The sequence below is a fragment of the Melanerpes formicivorus genome, unplaced genomic scaffold (assembly GCF_026170545.1).
Source record: "Melanerpes formicivorus ecotype bairdi unplaced genomic scaffold, bMelFor1.0.p_v2 SCAF_105, whole genome shotgun sequence".
Lineage (NCBI taxonomy): Eukaryota > Metazoa > Chordata > Aves > Piciformes > Picidae > Melanerpes > Melanerpes formicivorus.
The window spans coordinates 756,847-772,180 of NW_027142457.1; the positions used below are offsets into that span (position 1 = coordinate 756,847).

The window sequence follows — 15,334 nt, forward strand, 5'->3', positions numbered from 1 at the left end:
AGCTGGGAGACTCTAACAAATACAGATGTGGCTGGTGGTGGTGCTGGCTGCTGTGGTGCAGGGGCTCCCTGCCTGCTTGCTGGACTCCTCAACCTGAGGCAAGCACATGGCTGGCACTGGCCAGCAGCCTTGCTGGAATATTCAGTCCAGTTCTTGGCCCTTCAGTTCAAGAAGAACCTCAGGGACTTGTGGTTCTGTGCTGGACTCTTTCAAGCCAAGATGCCAAAGGCAGTAGAACATCTTCCTGCTGAGGAAAGGCTGAGGAGCTGGGGCTCTTTAGCCTGGAGAAAAGGAGCCTGAGGACTGACCTCATTCATGTGTATAAGGATGAGAAGGGCAGTGTTGAGAGGAGAGAGCCAGGCTCTGCTCACTGCCATCCAACGATAGGACAAGGGGCAATGGGTGCAAGCTGCAGCAGAGGAGGTTCCACATGATCATAAGGAAAAACTTTCTCATGGTGAGGATGACACAGCCCTGGAACTAATTGCCCAGAGATTGTGGATTCTCCTTCTCTGGAGACATACAAAACCATCCCGGATGCATTCCTGTGTGATCTGCCCACGTGCTCCTCCTTTGGTAAGGGTTATTGGACTGGGTAAGGTCTCTCCCCACCCCCAACACTGATTGTCTTCTCCTACCCAGATTTTTTTAGTGTAGTCTCTAAGCAGAGGGAAGCATCCCAGGCCCCAGCCAACCCTAGCCCTTTGCTTTCTGCACACAATTTTAACACTGCTTGTAGACTTGGTATATACTTCAGTCCTGATAATCAATGATCAACATTTCTCAGGCTACTGCATTTCCTACAGAACACCAAGCTATAGCTTTATTTACTTAATTTAATTATGGAGACACATAGGGAGCACTTGGTTCTTCTGGCAAAGTGTGACAACACTGATACCTCACTAAAATGAGAGAAGGCTTGTGCTAATGATACCCTGGAATGCATATCCTTTAACAACATCCTTTATTATGAGAATAAATACATAAAACAAGTGCAATATATTAGCCACATTTCCTCATATACATTCAGAAGAGAACAGGAAGCTAACAATAAGCATAATCATCAGAGCTGGTTGAACAAACTGATTTTCACTAAGCCAACAACACTGGAGGACAGCTGGAAAGTTTAGTAGAGCAGGCAAAGAAGATGGAATTTCAATGTCTCCTTCTAAAGACAGGCTCAAGGTGTGAGGTGATGGAAGTTGCTTAGCTCCGAGCAGTGGCTGTTTGGGGTTGCTCCGACTGCAGCTGCTTCCCAAGGTATTCCCTGAAATACAACAACAAAAATAGATTGAGAAACACTCAGTGGAGCAGTGGAAGTGGTGGGAAGGAAGAAGCAGAGAAAGAGATAAAAACTTAAGGTTGGAATTATTTGTTCAGTTAATGCCCACTGCCAACAGTCAGCTGGAGCTACTATGAGAGTGCCTCTCTGAAAACGTGGTCTGAACCAAACATCAGCAACAGCATCTCTGGAAAAAGAAAGGGCTCAGTAGTAACCTTTAGAAGTCCTGACAACCACACAGCACACCCACAAAGCACAGCCTGTGCTTGCTGACTATAGATACTAGAAGCTGTGGCAAAGCATGTAAAGGGATCTGTTCCACAAACCCAGCTGCACAAACAAGCAGTACCAGTGGACAAGCTGACAGCTTCACACACAGGCTAGCAGAACAGTCACTGACTGAGGAACTCTTATGTTTAAGCTGGAAGAAAGAAGAGATGACAGAGTCACAGATTTGTTTTGGATAGGAAAGACCTGGGAGATGGTTATGTCCAACCATTAACAGCATTGCCAGCTTACCAACTAAACCATGTGCCTCCACACCACATCTACGTGGCTTTAAAATCCTTCCAAGGATAATGACCTCACCACTTCCCTGAGCAGCCTGTTCCAGGGCTTGACATCCCTTTTGGGGAAGAAATTGTTCCCCAGACCCAATGAGATATCCAAGCCAGGCTCACAACACTTAAAAGCATTTCCTCAGCTGCATTCTGAAGCACACTAAGTCACTTATACCTATCCTCTCAACCCAGGAAGAAACAACCCACACACTCTTAGCATTTGCCTTGAGCCACAAGGTTTGAGTTCTATGGAAAAACACTGCACAACTCTTCTGTGAAAGCAGCTCTCCATCCCACAGAACCACAAAGCTAGCTGGGCTGCTGCTTGTTACAGAAAAGCCTCAGCAATTGTTCCACTGCATCAGCTGAAGGAGAGGGCTCGGCACCTCTGAGATGTCGGTGTCCTTTTTCCATTGCTGATCCTACACTTAGCACCACAGTTTTTCCTCACTGCACAAGCATTTCAACCTACACAGGTCAAACATAAGCAGCAGTTCAGGGGAATTATGTTCAGGATGAAGCCTTTAACAAGAAAGCACACTCAAGGACTGCACACTTGGCTTGATTTACGAAAGGAAAGAAAGGAAAATCAGCTCTTGCTGCATAATTCAGAGCCCGGCTTTCAGTTTAGAATCCTGCTGAACAGCTGCTCCCTACACATTACAGCTCCTGGTGCACAGCAAGGTTTAAAATCACAACTGCAGCACCCAACAGCACTTCTCAGCTTTGATGTTAAGCATTCAGAAAAGCAACATTCCTATCAAGTAAGAATATTAATCCCAAACTTCACTGGCAAAATATCAACCCATCCTTATCAAAAGCAGATGCAGCTGTGTGGTGGGGAGATAACTCTCCAGTGGGATTGTTTAGACTTATCCTCATTTTCCTTTTTACACCCAGCAGTGACTTATTTCCATTTTGCTACTCCTCTGCTCCAGACCTGTGACCAATGTTTAAAGGCATAGCTTAAAACTGCCACAAGCTGGCCCAGCCAAGCTTGCTTTCACAATTCACTGCATGCAGATGTGCAACAACTCAGTGTAAATCCATGAGAGTACAATGCATTACCTCTGCACTGCAGAGCAGTGTCAACATGTGCAAGTGGAGTGCATCACTTCTGAGAGGAACTACAAAAATCCTCCATTTCTCAACTCAAATTTAGGTCAACAAATCTTAAACCACCATATTTCCCACTTCCTTGGTCACTCAGAAGTCTGTCACAGTGAGGGGTAAGTAATTTCCATTTGCAAATGAATCTTTTCACCCATATTTGAATGGCCAAGTGAGATTCTTCCCCCACCAGTAATTTCTTTCTTTCCCCCCCCAGGCCTATCTTGAAATACACAATCTCTGTGGTACCCAAAGTGCTTTCTTCCAAGAAGCAAGCTTTAGAGGTGAATACATGAATTTAGAATAGAATAAACCAGGTTGGAAAAGACCTTTGAGATCATCAAGTCCAACCTATCACCCAACACCATCTAATCAACTAAACCAAGTGCCCATCCAGTCTCTTCCTAAACACCTCCAGTAATGGTGACTCCACCACCTCCCTGGACAGCACATTCCAATGGCCAATCTCTCTTGCTGTGAAGAACTTCTTCCTAACATCCAGCCTGAACCTCCCCTGGTGCAGCTTGAGACTGTGTCCCCTTGTTCTGGTGCTGGGTGCCTGGGAGAAGAGACCAACCCCCACCTGGCTACAACCTTCATTTGTTACATCTCAAATCCTTATTCCACTTTGTTGCCTCATCCTGCTTCATTTAATTGGTGAAAGACACTGACACCCTCAAGCTAAGATATTTAGGAGTCATGGTAGCTGCCAAAAAATGCTTAAAGGTCAGTTAGGAAAAGGCACAAGGACCTGCTCCCAGCCAAACTCAATGAGTAGGGAATGAAGAGGTAAGTGTGAGCTGGCACAAGATCCTGCCTGAATAATCTGTACTGATTTTCAGCTTGAGCAAAGGACCAATGTTGATAACAGAACCTCTGGTAGATGAAGAAGTTTTCAGGTACATATAACACATTCTAGAGGCCATATGCTAGAAGCAGCAAACCTTTAAGTAGCTCTCCTGTAAGTGTTAAACTCCAACTTCCAGGGCAGTCAGATTGGTCTATCCTTTAAAGAAAACTGAAAAGCCTCCTTATTAGCAGGCAAGGGAAAAGTTGAAGTCTAGAAGAGTGAAACTGACTCTCTCTCTCTTTTCTAACTACACTGATTTTGAATCCCACTTCCAAGAACTAAACTACCAAAAAAGGAGCTTGATGAGCTCCAACATCTCTCATTTCTAGCTTCTTTTAGCAGACTAAGGTTCTTGAGAGGCAGAATCCTGTATCAAAATCAGGTTTAGGTTGGAAGGGACCAAGTTCCAACCCTCCTTGCTTCAATCACTATGCCATTTATTAATTCTCCTTCCAATACCATACTTGATCATGCCTCAGTGATGCATCCTCATGTGATCCAGCTCCACACATCAGCTAGACTGGATATTGTACCAACTATCTGGTCCCCAACACTCAACAGCACTGCTGCTGGCAGAGCAAGAAAGCACACAGGATAAATTACTTAGAAGTAATTACTTAGAAGACATTAAGTGATGCTAAAGAGATACCTTTGCTCCCTGCCTCACCAAGTGCATGATCAGTTAACATGTGAAGGTAACTGGAATATTTTGCCCCAGCTCACACCATCCACAAAGCTGACAGCAGATACTGCTTTTGCCAAGCTAGCTTCATCATATCACAGAATGCCTGACAGCCTCATTTATCCCTGACTTCAAAATCCCTAAGGAAAAGCCAGCTGAGCAGCCACCAGTGAACTAGTCAAATTACTCAGGAGTGAATTGTCTCCAAGTGGAGTTATTAGCAGGCTAATGACACAGCTGTGCTTTAAGCAGAATGACACTTGAGCTGCCCCCTGACACTCCCTCACTGCAGGTACCAGAAGTTCTCCTCACTCTGCTGCTCCAAGCCTCAGCCTTATTAGAGAGCCAGTCAACAAATGATGAAGGGAAAAACAACACTTCAAATGCTACTCTCAGCAACTGATCAAAGACATGGCAGCAAGTGACTTGTCAACTTCATCTGACCAACCAGCCCATGAGGGTCTGCTGCTCCAGGAGCTGAAGAACAATTGCACTTGCACCCCCTTAAAGCATCAACAGAGAAATGACAGTGTAGAGTGAAGGGAAGGACCAGAGCAAAGAACAGTGCAGAAGATTGGTCAGGCATGCACTCTGCATAGCAACTGCCAATTAAGTACTCAAACAAGTGGAAGCCTAAATTACAGCTTGAATATTAAACAACTGAAATAAGTTAAAATACATTGCTGAATTACTCATGTGACATTCAATCATGTAAGGTGAAGCCACTTAATTCAACTGCAGCCAGAACACAAAAGGAAATCTAACTAGGATCTCACACATCAGCATCAACTGCAATCTTACCACACAAAAATGTTAATCTCCCCTGAAAGAAATCTCCTCTCTTGAAGCCTCTCTCTCTGCACCCAGTATTTTTTTTGCTGTTAGCAGTGTGTTAAATAACCTTCACATACCAGTTGTGAACCATCAGCTTCTGCACAGCCAGCAGGGCATTGTAACGGACTTGTTGGTCCTCATGATGCATGTGGTTCATTACCAGCTGTTTACCACCAAGTTGTTCAATCACTCTGAAAGAGAAGAGAGGAGCAGGGTTGGGTTTTTTGCCAGCACTTCAGCTGCCAGGTAGCTATCCTATCCAACCATAAAAATCCTAGAATGGTTTGAGTTGGAAGGGTCCTTAAAGATCAAGTAACTCCAGCCCCCATGGGCAGGGACCCCTTCCACTAGACCAGGTTGCTCAAGGCCATTTGACTGCATTAAGAGGCCAAGTTTAAGTCATGCTACAATTGCAGGCCTCTCACACTACCTATCTGAATTCTTGTTTTCCTCTTTTCTTTTAGGAACTGCCAACATCTGGAGGTATTTGCCCTGGACTCCTGTTGGCTGCCCACTACCTACTTCCACAAACTGAACAATAATTAATCAAGAAGGAAGCCTTTTTCAGAGAGGGTGATTAGCTTTACTCAGCTTGCTGAAGAACTCAATTTTGGCTTGCCAGGGCACAGCACTATCTACTATTTAGGAGGAGGTAGTGTCCTCCTTCCCATAAATGGATGATAACCAGATCACTCCTCTTTTTTTGCAAGAATAAAGCTCCAATCCATCCCAGCACTGCCTAAGCCAGGGGGGAAAAAAGGCTTGTAATCACAATGACAGCTATTAAACCACCCACTTGGTACTCCTCATAGTGCTTTTTGCCTTTCAAACTGTGCTAGAGCCACAGCTGCTCCTGCACACGATGCAGAACAGGCTGCTAAGATAGAACTTAGCAAAACTACACACTGCAGCTGCATCTTTCACTGCAGACTTCACCCCCAGCATTTTAATAGGTACACCAAATCCCACAGGAAATCCTGATGGAATCTTCTACTCTGTGTCATAAATAGACCATTTCTTCAAAACATGGAAAGCAACACACTTAAAACCAGGGAGCCTACAGGAAAGCTGGGAAGGGACTTTCCACAAGGGCTTGTAGTGATAGGACTTAAGGGAATGGATTGCAACTTGAGGAGGGCAGATTTAGACTGGAAATTAGAAAGGAATTCTTCATAATGAGGATGCTGAGACACTGGAACAGGTTGCCCAGAGAGGTCATGGAAGCCCCCTCCCTGAAGGTGTTCAAGAACAGGGTGAGGCCTTGAGCAAGCTGGACTAGTGGAAGGTGTCCCTGCCCATGCTGCCTATGGCAAGGATTTGGAACTAGATGATCTTTAAGGACCTTTCCAACCCAAGCCATTCTAGTAATCTGTGAAAAAGCATCATCCAGATGACTTTGTAGACTCAGCACTTTGCTCTGTCATAATGAAGAAAGTTCAGGGAAAGAAATTGTAAGGAATACATAAAGTGGTTACTCACTGACTTGCACATGGGTTCTTTTACCCCTCTTCTCTCACAGGCCACTGAGTAGCTACACTATCCTGTGAGGAAGCTACTGCTTGCATTACTCTTCACCTGATGCTATCATTCCATTCTAAGCCTACACTAGCAAACTGCTTTGGTTACTGCTCTTCTCATGGCCAAATTAATGCATTACTGTGGCAGAACAAGTATAAAGATATAACATGGAGAAAAAAAAAGGAAATTCCCATTTAATTTTGCAAGCCATTCAAAACCATCCTGGAATCCACAGGGAACATGATTCATAGATTAACAGAACAGTTTGGGTTCAAAGGGACCTTAAAAATCATTTAGTTCCAACCACAGCCTAAAACTACCACACCTGCCTTAGGCTGCCTCACATTCCTAATCATCAGTTAAACATAAAACCCACTGCACACAAAGACAAGAGTGTGCAACACAAACAAGAGATTCCCCCTCATCACATGCCTGACAAAGCCTGAATGCTGAGGAGCTGAAAGGAGGTTAAAAAAGGCAGCACATTGAAAAGCTTCCTTATGCTAGGAGCATGGAAGAATCACCAGGAAATGTTAAAATCCTATCATCACAAGTGGTAATTGAGCATTGCAGGTGACAATACATCACTGAAATTACAGCTGAGGACGTGAAGAGTCCAAGAACCATTCTTGCATGATGCTGCCTACTGCTACAAATCTCTTCCCTTCCATGAGTTTTAGGCTTAGAGGACTGCAAATCTGTTCATGATTCTACTGCTGTTGAGACAGTAGGCAGCACAAGACATGTTTATGACATTCCCAATAAGTCTGTTCTCATCTTCTCCATCAAATCCTGTGCAGAAACAGACCACTCTCTGCACCAAAAATTAAGTCATGTGTCCCTTGGGGTGACTGATCAGCATGACTCCTGTAAAAGAAGTGAAGTCCCACTTCTGCTTCAGTGGTCTCTCTACCTTTGAGATGCAATTATTCAAACATCTTTGCACAGGGGGGTTTAAAACAAAATAAAGCAAGAAAACATAGCAATTCCTATCTGTGTCTTTTGACAGGAGTTCACAGAATGGTAGGGGGTGGAAAGTATCTCTGGAGATCACCTAGTCCAAATCCCCTGCCAGAGCAGTATCACTTGGGGCAGGCTGCGCAGGAATGAGTCCAAGCAGTTTTTGAAAGCCTTTAGGTTTACAAGGAGCACTGACACTTGCACTCAAAGGTGCATTTATTATGCTAAATAGAAGCATAACTTGCAGTCCCCATGTAGCATGTTCTAACATAAACAATCCAAAGAAGCCAGAGGAATGTCTGTAGCTAGTCTCAAGTCACAGCACGTTGGCATTTTTCCTACCGTTTCCCACGAGGATAGTGCCGGACATATTCTCCCACATCATGAGCAGCTACAGCCAGCACCTGAGGGTCATCAGAAACCTCCAGCAGCTTTGTCAGGATTCTAGGAAAGAATTTCAAACAATCAAACCCCAGTATTTGTTATGGGTTTCATCATTTAAATCACTGATAGCTTGGAATAGCCAAACCTGTAAGCACAAAAATGCTTTGCAAGTCAGAGAGTCACCAAGGTTGGAAGAGACCTCAAAGATCATCAAGTCCAACCTGTCACCACAGACCCCATGACTAAACCATGGCACCAAGTGCCACGTCCAATCACCTCTTCAACACCTCCAGGGATGGGGACTCCACCACCTCCCTGGGCAGCACATTCCAATGGTTAACAACTCTCTCTGTGAAGAGCTTTCTCCTTACCTCAAACCTAAACTTCCCCTGGCACAGCTTGAGACTGTGTTCTCTTGTTCAGGTGCTGGTGGCCTGGGAGAAGAGACCAACCCCCTCCTGGCTACAACCTCCCTTCAGGTAGTTGTAGACAGCAATAAGGTCTGCCCTGAGCCTCCTATTCTCCAGGCTAAACAACCCCAGCTCCCTCAGCCTCTCCTCATAGGACTTGTGCTGAAGGCCTCTCCCCAGCCTCGTTGCCCTTCTCTGGACACCTAAGAGGAGAACTGTTTCCATACATCAATTGATCAAGCTGTTTCTCAAGTGAAAGCATGAAGAGAGTCACCAGCAAAAATCTGCATGCAAGTTCAGCTAGACATCCTGCCTGTCACCATCATCAATACATCTTGACCAGTAAAAGCAAATAAACAAGTCTGCCTTTGAACAGAATGAACCATACACAAGTAAGGACCATACAGGCTAAAAAAGGCAAGATGTTCTGACTTGCTTTCATTCCAGGCATTACTTTGTGATGAAGTATTAAACCTGTATTAGAGACAGGTTCAGTTCAACACAGAAAATGGATTGTGATGCTCAGGACTCTGACAACTCACTTGAGTAGTTCATAATTCTTCTCGTTCAGTCTCACAGCATTCTCCCGCCAAAACTTCTCAGACTTGTGTACAGGACTCCACTCCAGCCTTCCTGACTTGAGCTCAGAACTGTATTCATCAAAGGAGCTGCAACACAAAAAACCCTAGATGGAACATTGGGTAAGCTCCCATGGATGGTGTGAATCATCTGCCAAAGCCTGCCCCTAGCAAAACAAAGCTGGAGGACGACTTGCTGTCAATGTTTGGATGCCGAGCCTCTCTGTGAGCATGAGAACTGGCTCAGAGGAAAGGTATGAGAAGGAAGAGAAAATTCTGTTTTCAAACACACCCCTCCATCCACCCAAAACAATTCCTGGGCGGGGGGGAAGGAAGAAAAAACCCCCAACTACACAACCACAGCATTTGGGATTTTACTTGGCTGTTTTCCCAGGTTTCAACTTCCCCCACCAAGCTCAGTCCTTGCCTTTCATCCCAGTTTGAGGTGAACCCCAATACTCAGTTCAATTTACACACAAGAGCAAAAGCTAACATAAGGAAAGAACTAACACACAAGGGCAAGAGCACTTCAGAATTTGAGCTCATCTGCACAACAAACTGTATTCTAACCAGGGAGTCTCCAGCTTAGAGAACTCCTAGAAGATGGCTCTGAAGTCCTTTAACAATTTATCAGTTGCAAAACACTCACACATCCAGAAGTGGATTTGTAATATGACCTTGTCAAGGAAATAGAAGAAGGGCAAAGGGAAATCTGGGTTGAGATCCAAATGAAAAAGGAGGCTGGGGAGAAAAAAAATGGTTGGGAAGGAAAAAGGGAGCAGGAAGAAAAAGTCCTGAGGAAAGGCTCAATAGGAAACTTTTCTATACAACCAGCATCTCTGCAGAGTCTACCTCCTTCCCTAGCATTTACATCTCAATTCTGTCTGTTATTGAGCTTTATAAAAGGTCTATCACCAATCTTGATGTAGTTCCATTTTTCTGAAGTTCACACTGCAAAGCATACCTAAGGTCCTGCACGCTCTCACCAAGCTTGTCCAGTAGAAACTTGATGTCTTCACTTATGTCTTCATCATCGTATTTCTGCTGATCCAAATTCTCCAGCTGCTTTAGAACTTTACACTGAATCATGGCAAGAGCATATTCTTGGCGAGTTTCCCTCTCAGTGGACTTCTCTAACAAATTCTAGGGAAGGAAAAAAATGCATTTATGTTGTTTAATAAGAGGTGACTGAAACAAAGGGTGTTTAAAAAAAAACACTCCTAATGTCACTTTTTAGTTTACTAAGTGACAGAACTGACCACTTCCCAAAATAACCTCTCAAATAAGAGTCAAGTATGAGTCTAGCACCCAGTGAATAGAACAGAGCAAACCAGCTTGGAAGAGACCTTCAAGATCATCGTGTCCAACCTATCATCCAACACCACCTAATCAATTAAACCATGCAACCAAGCACCCTATCAAGTCTCCTCCTGAATACCTCCAGTGATGGTGACTCCACCACCTCCCTGGGCAGCACATTCCAATGGCCAATCACTCTCTCTGTGTAGAACTTCCTCCTAACATCCAGCCTAAACCTCCCCTGGTGCAGCTTGAGACTGTGTCCTGTTGTGCTGGTTGCCTGGCAGAAGAGACCAACCCCCACCTGGCTACAACCTCCCTTAAGGTAGTTGTGTAAAGCAGTGGCTGCTTTACACCTACATTTAGTAACAAATTGACCAAGACCAGCCTTGGACGTGGCACTTGGTGCCATGGTTTAGACATGAGGTCTGTGGGGACAGGTTGGGCTTGATGATCTTTTAGGTCTCTTCCAACCTTGGTGATTCTGTGATTCTTACTACACAGGAGGAGCATTCATATCTGTCACTACAGCATGTGAAGAATAAAACCCAACCAAACAAAAAAGACCAAACTAAACCAAAACAACCAAACCTTTGTTTTGCAAGGTAGAGGTGCTGAAAAACACACTCACCACTGTGTCTGATCTCAGGTCACTTAGACCATTTTCCTCTTAGATGGCAACACCAGAAAGTATTAATTTACCTGCTCTGATAATTTTTCACATCAATTCAGACTGACTACAAAGACTATGCCAAAAAAAAGCCTGCCCTTTATTAGAGGTTGTCATAGAACGGCTTAGGTTGGAAGGGACCTTAGAGATGACCCACTTCACCCTCTGCGCCATGGGCAGGGACACCTCTCAACTAGACTTGGCTGCTCAAGGCCTCATCCAACCTGGCCTTCAACACCTCCAGGGAGGGGGGCAACCACAACCTCCCTGGGCAACCTGTTCCAGAGTCTCATCACCCTCATACTGAAGAGCTTCTTCTTGAGATCCAGTCTGAACCTACTCTCCCTCAGCATCAAACCATTCCCCCTTGCTCTGTCTCTACACATGCTTTTAGCTTTGGGTAGCAATGAAAGCCTTAAACAAAGAAAGTATCAAAAAACCCCAACCAAACCAAAAAACAACCCCACACAGCAAAAAAGCCTGAAGTCATCTTTCCAACTCAAGAGTTACCATCTGGATGGGATCAGCTGCTTCTGTATTTGGGAATACTCCAACTAGACATTTTTTACTCCAACAGAAGCTTGTTGGTAAGACTGGAACTACAAGCACAGAATGTAACAGTCAAGTTCCAATGTCATTTGCTCATTACACTTCTACTCAATTTAATTAGCTTCAAATTATGTTGTTCAATCAGAGCTAGCCACCTGCACTTTCTGATAAAGCTGAAAACATGAGTTTCATATAAAACACAAAAGTTCTTAATAAACAGAACATGTGTCCACACAAATCAGCCTGAACTACCAGATACAAGCAATGAAACCATACAAAGGCAATGTGACTGCATCCCTCACATTCATGCTACACAGCCATTACATTTAAGATCCCTAAAATCCAATGGAGGGTGTCCCACTCCATAGCAGGAGGGGTGGAACTAGATGATCTTCAAGGTCCTTTCCATCCTCACCCTATGAATTCAATGAATATCAGGCATGGTGTTGGGAAGGAAGGGCACTGCAAATCAGTGCTATGACTTGCACACTGGAAATCAGCCACATTACCCCTTTTAATGGCACAGTAAATTAGCTCTAATGTGCAAAAAAACCCAGCCCAAACCACTTCTATTTCAGTAAGAGAAGTGAGAAGTAAAAGGTAATTTGCAGAAAGCAATGCAAAATCAGAGTGGAAAGTGCTAATGAGAGCAAAAGAACAAAGCAGGGCTCTTAACAGGCAAAAATACACCCAAGCTCAAGGAGCAGGCAAAGTTTCCAAAGAGCTCCTAAGTAAGAGAATCATAAGCAGATGTGGAAGCCACTCCAAATACTATCATTATCCAGCTCAAACCATTGTTGAGATATTCAAGCTTTTTCTAGTGGAACAGAAAGGCTATGTTAGAAAAGCAGAAACAGGAACACACTGACTAAGAATTAATCAATAAACCACCAAGTGACAACAGAAAATGAAGGTACAAAATTAATTACAGGGAGGAAACAAAAGACCAAAAAAGTCTGATAAAAAAAAACACCACACATTTCAATAGCTAAAGAAAGTTATTGATTCTAAGTAGTTTGCTTTGGAGAGAGAGAGATTACATTACATACTTCAGGCAATTAACTTGCCAAAGAGATGAGACATGTCAAAGAGGAGCAAATGGGGAGCAAAAGAGACATATGTGACTTGTCAAGGCTTGTGGCATACCTTCAGTAATGCACTGACAGCAGAGATGATTTAGGGAATCATCAAGCCTAATCCTCCAAGCAATTCATCTGTAGCTCCATAAACTGGCCTCATAAGGGAAGGGCTACTTTGGCTCTGCTACCTGTTTCAATTTTGCTTCAGAATTCACAGCTCTGATGTCTAATTTCTAATCTATGACATCCTGGCTGCCAGTTTATAACCTCATTTTCACACCAACCCTAGGCTTTAATGTTGGAGAAAGGAAACAGCTAAGTTAATTTCCCCAAAGCCTGTAACAGAAGTGTCTTATTCTTTCTTAGTTTTACTTATTACAAGACCTTGGCTTCATTTTTGTCTCATTTTGCAAATCACAAAACAAAATCCAAGCAGAAACAATTATTTGAATGTCTCTAGAGAAGGAGACTCAACCTCCTCTCTGGGCAGCCTGTTCCAATGCTCAGTAACCCTCACACTGAAAATGTTGTCCCTTATGTTCCAGCTTTCCTTATGCTCCAGCTTGTACCCACTGCCCCTTGTCCTATCATTGGACACCACTGAGCAGAGCCTGGCTCCATCCTCCTGACACTCACCCTTCACACATCTATAAACGTAACAAGGTCACTCCTCAGCCTCCTCTTCTCTAAGCTAAAGAGATCCAGCTCCCTCAGACCTTCCTCAGCAGGGAAATGTTTCACTCCATCTTGGTGGCTCTCTGCTGGACTCTTTCAAGTAGTTTCCTGAGGTCTTTCTTGACATGAGGGGCCCAGAACTGGACGAAGTATTCCACATGCAGCCTCACCAAAGCAGAGTGAAGGGGGAGGAAAAGCTCTCTTGACCTACTAACCACACCCCTTTTAATGCACCCTAGGATGCAATGGGCCTTCATGGCCATGAGAGTACACTGCTGGCTCATGGTCATCCTTCTGTCCACTGGGACCCCCAGGTCCCTTTCCTCTACACTCACCCAACAGGTGAGTCCCCAGCCTATACGGTTGTCCTGTCCCAGATGCCAGACTCCACACTGTCCTTGTATTTCATGAAAAGTCTCCCTGCCCAGCTGTCCAGCCCTTGGCACAGCTGCAGTCAGCCACTCACCCGAAACGCTGCCAGGATGATCCTAGTGACTTTCTCCTTGACAGATTCCTGAAGAATATCCGACAGCACAGGGACGATGTTGTACCGACGGAGGTACTCACACATTTGAGGGCTGAATGCCAGCAGCCACACACAGAAAATCATCTGATACTGGAGCTGGAAGCCACATTTGTTGCTCAAGACTCCCATGATACTGAAAAAATGAACAGAGCATACATTAGATATTTAAATGACTGCATAGATTGTATTGCTCTACCTCAAAACATTGGAAGCTGGGGTTGCTTAGCCTGGAGGAGACTCAGGGGTGACCTTATTGCTGTCTACAACTACCTGAAGGGGGGCTGTAGACAGGCAGAGGTTGGTCTCTTCTCCCAGGCAGCCAGTACTAGAACAAGAGGACACAGTCTCAGGCTGTGCCAGGGGAGGTTTAGGCTGGAGGAAGTTTTACACAGAGAGAGTGATTGGAATGGGCTGCCTGGGGAGGTGGTGGAGTTGCCATCACTAGAGGTGTTCAGAAGGAGACTTGATGGGGTGCTTGGTTGCATGGGTTAGTTGGTTGGGTGGTGTTGGATGATAGGTTGGACATGATGATCTTGAAGGTCTCTTCCAACCTGGTTTATTCTATTCTAAAGAGATGGTTAGTAGGAATTCACTGGAAGTTGTTGATGAGGATACAATTCCCACTTCAGTGTCCTGCACCAGTATTCATCATTGCACAAGCAGCTCGTTCACAAAGCCATCCTTTAAGGACAAAGCTCATTTCCTCCTTAGCCTTACAGCTACAGAGCAGCTTCTCCCAACATGAACTGCACTCATCTCCAGGTTCACCACAATACTGTTCCCAGTAGCACATTTAGGGCATGATTTGTCATTGCAGGAGAAACAGAAGAACACAGAAGCTACTCCTTCAGAACTAAGGAGTAAACTCAACAAAAGCTACACAACTGGAATTTGTTTCCTCTCCACAGGAGTGCCCCAAAAGAGCTGACACAGTCACTATTTAACAAGAGAGTCCTTCGAAAACTGTTTATAAATACAAAGCACCACCAGAGAGGCAGCATCACAAGGACCTCCAAGAAGAAATCCTGCAGAAGCTTTGTTGAGCTGAAGCAATTTACAAGTCCATTTGAGGTGAGCTCACCCAATTTAAAATGGAACAAACACCGCCAAAACCAAACCCAAACACCCCAAACTATGTTCAAGATCGCTGCTGTCAGAATGAAGACAAATTCAAACCAAGCCTTACTGTAATGTTTTAATAGTTTATTAAACAGCTTCCTTGGTGACAAAGTTTGGTTTGATCATGTCCCCTTACCACATGCAAACATTTCTGAACTCTCACCTCACTGGCAGCTTTTGACTTCCCTCCATTTCAGAGCACAAGGATATTTCCCCCCCCCCCCTTCAAGTGCAAATTGTACAGTTCCC

The 15,334-nt window shown here is 44.4% G+C and overlaps 1 protein-coding gene across 2 annotated transcripts in view; it reads right to left on the reverse strand.

The window, feature by feature from the left end:
• Nucleotides 1–947: 947 nt before the first annotated feature.
• Nucleotides 948–15,334, reverse strand: part of ATP6V1H (ATPase H+ transporting V1 subunit H) — a 32,972-nt gene continuing 18,585 nt past the window's right edge. For both annotated transcript variants that reach the window (XM_068166695.1, XM_068166694.1), the window contains 6 exons: nucleotides 13,907–14,099; nucleotides 10,133–10,311; nucleotides 9,133–9,258; nucleotides 8,139–8,240; nucleotides 5,396–5,509; nucleotides 948–1,267 (listed from right to left, as the gene is read on the reverse strand). In XM_068166695.1, coding sequence (XP_068022796.1) covers nucleotides 1,207–1,267; nucleotides 5,396–5,509; nucleotides 8,139–8,240; nucleotides 9,133–9,258; nucleotides 10,133–10,311; nucleotides 13,907–14,099 — 775 coding nt within the window. In that variant the 3' untranslated portion in view covers nucleotides 948–1,206. The remainder of the gene's footprint in view (nucleotides 1,268–5,395; nucleotides 5,510–8,138; nucleotides 8,241–9,132; nucleotides 9,259–10,132; nucleotides 10,312–13,906; nucleotides 14,100–15,334) is intronic.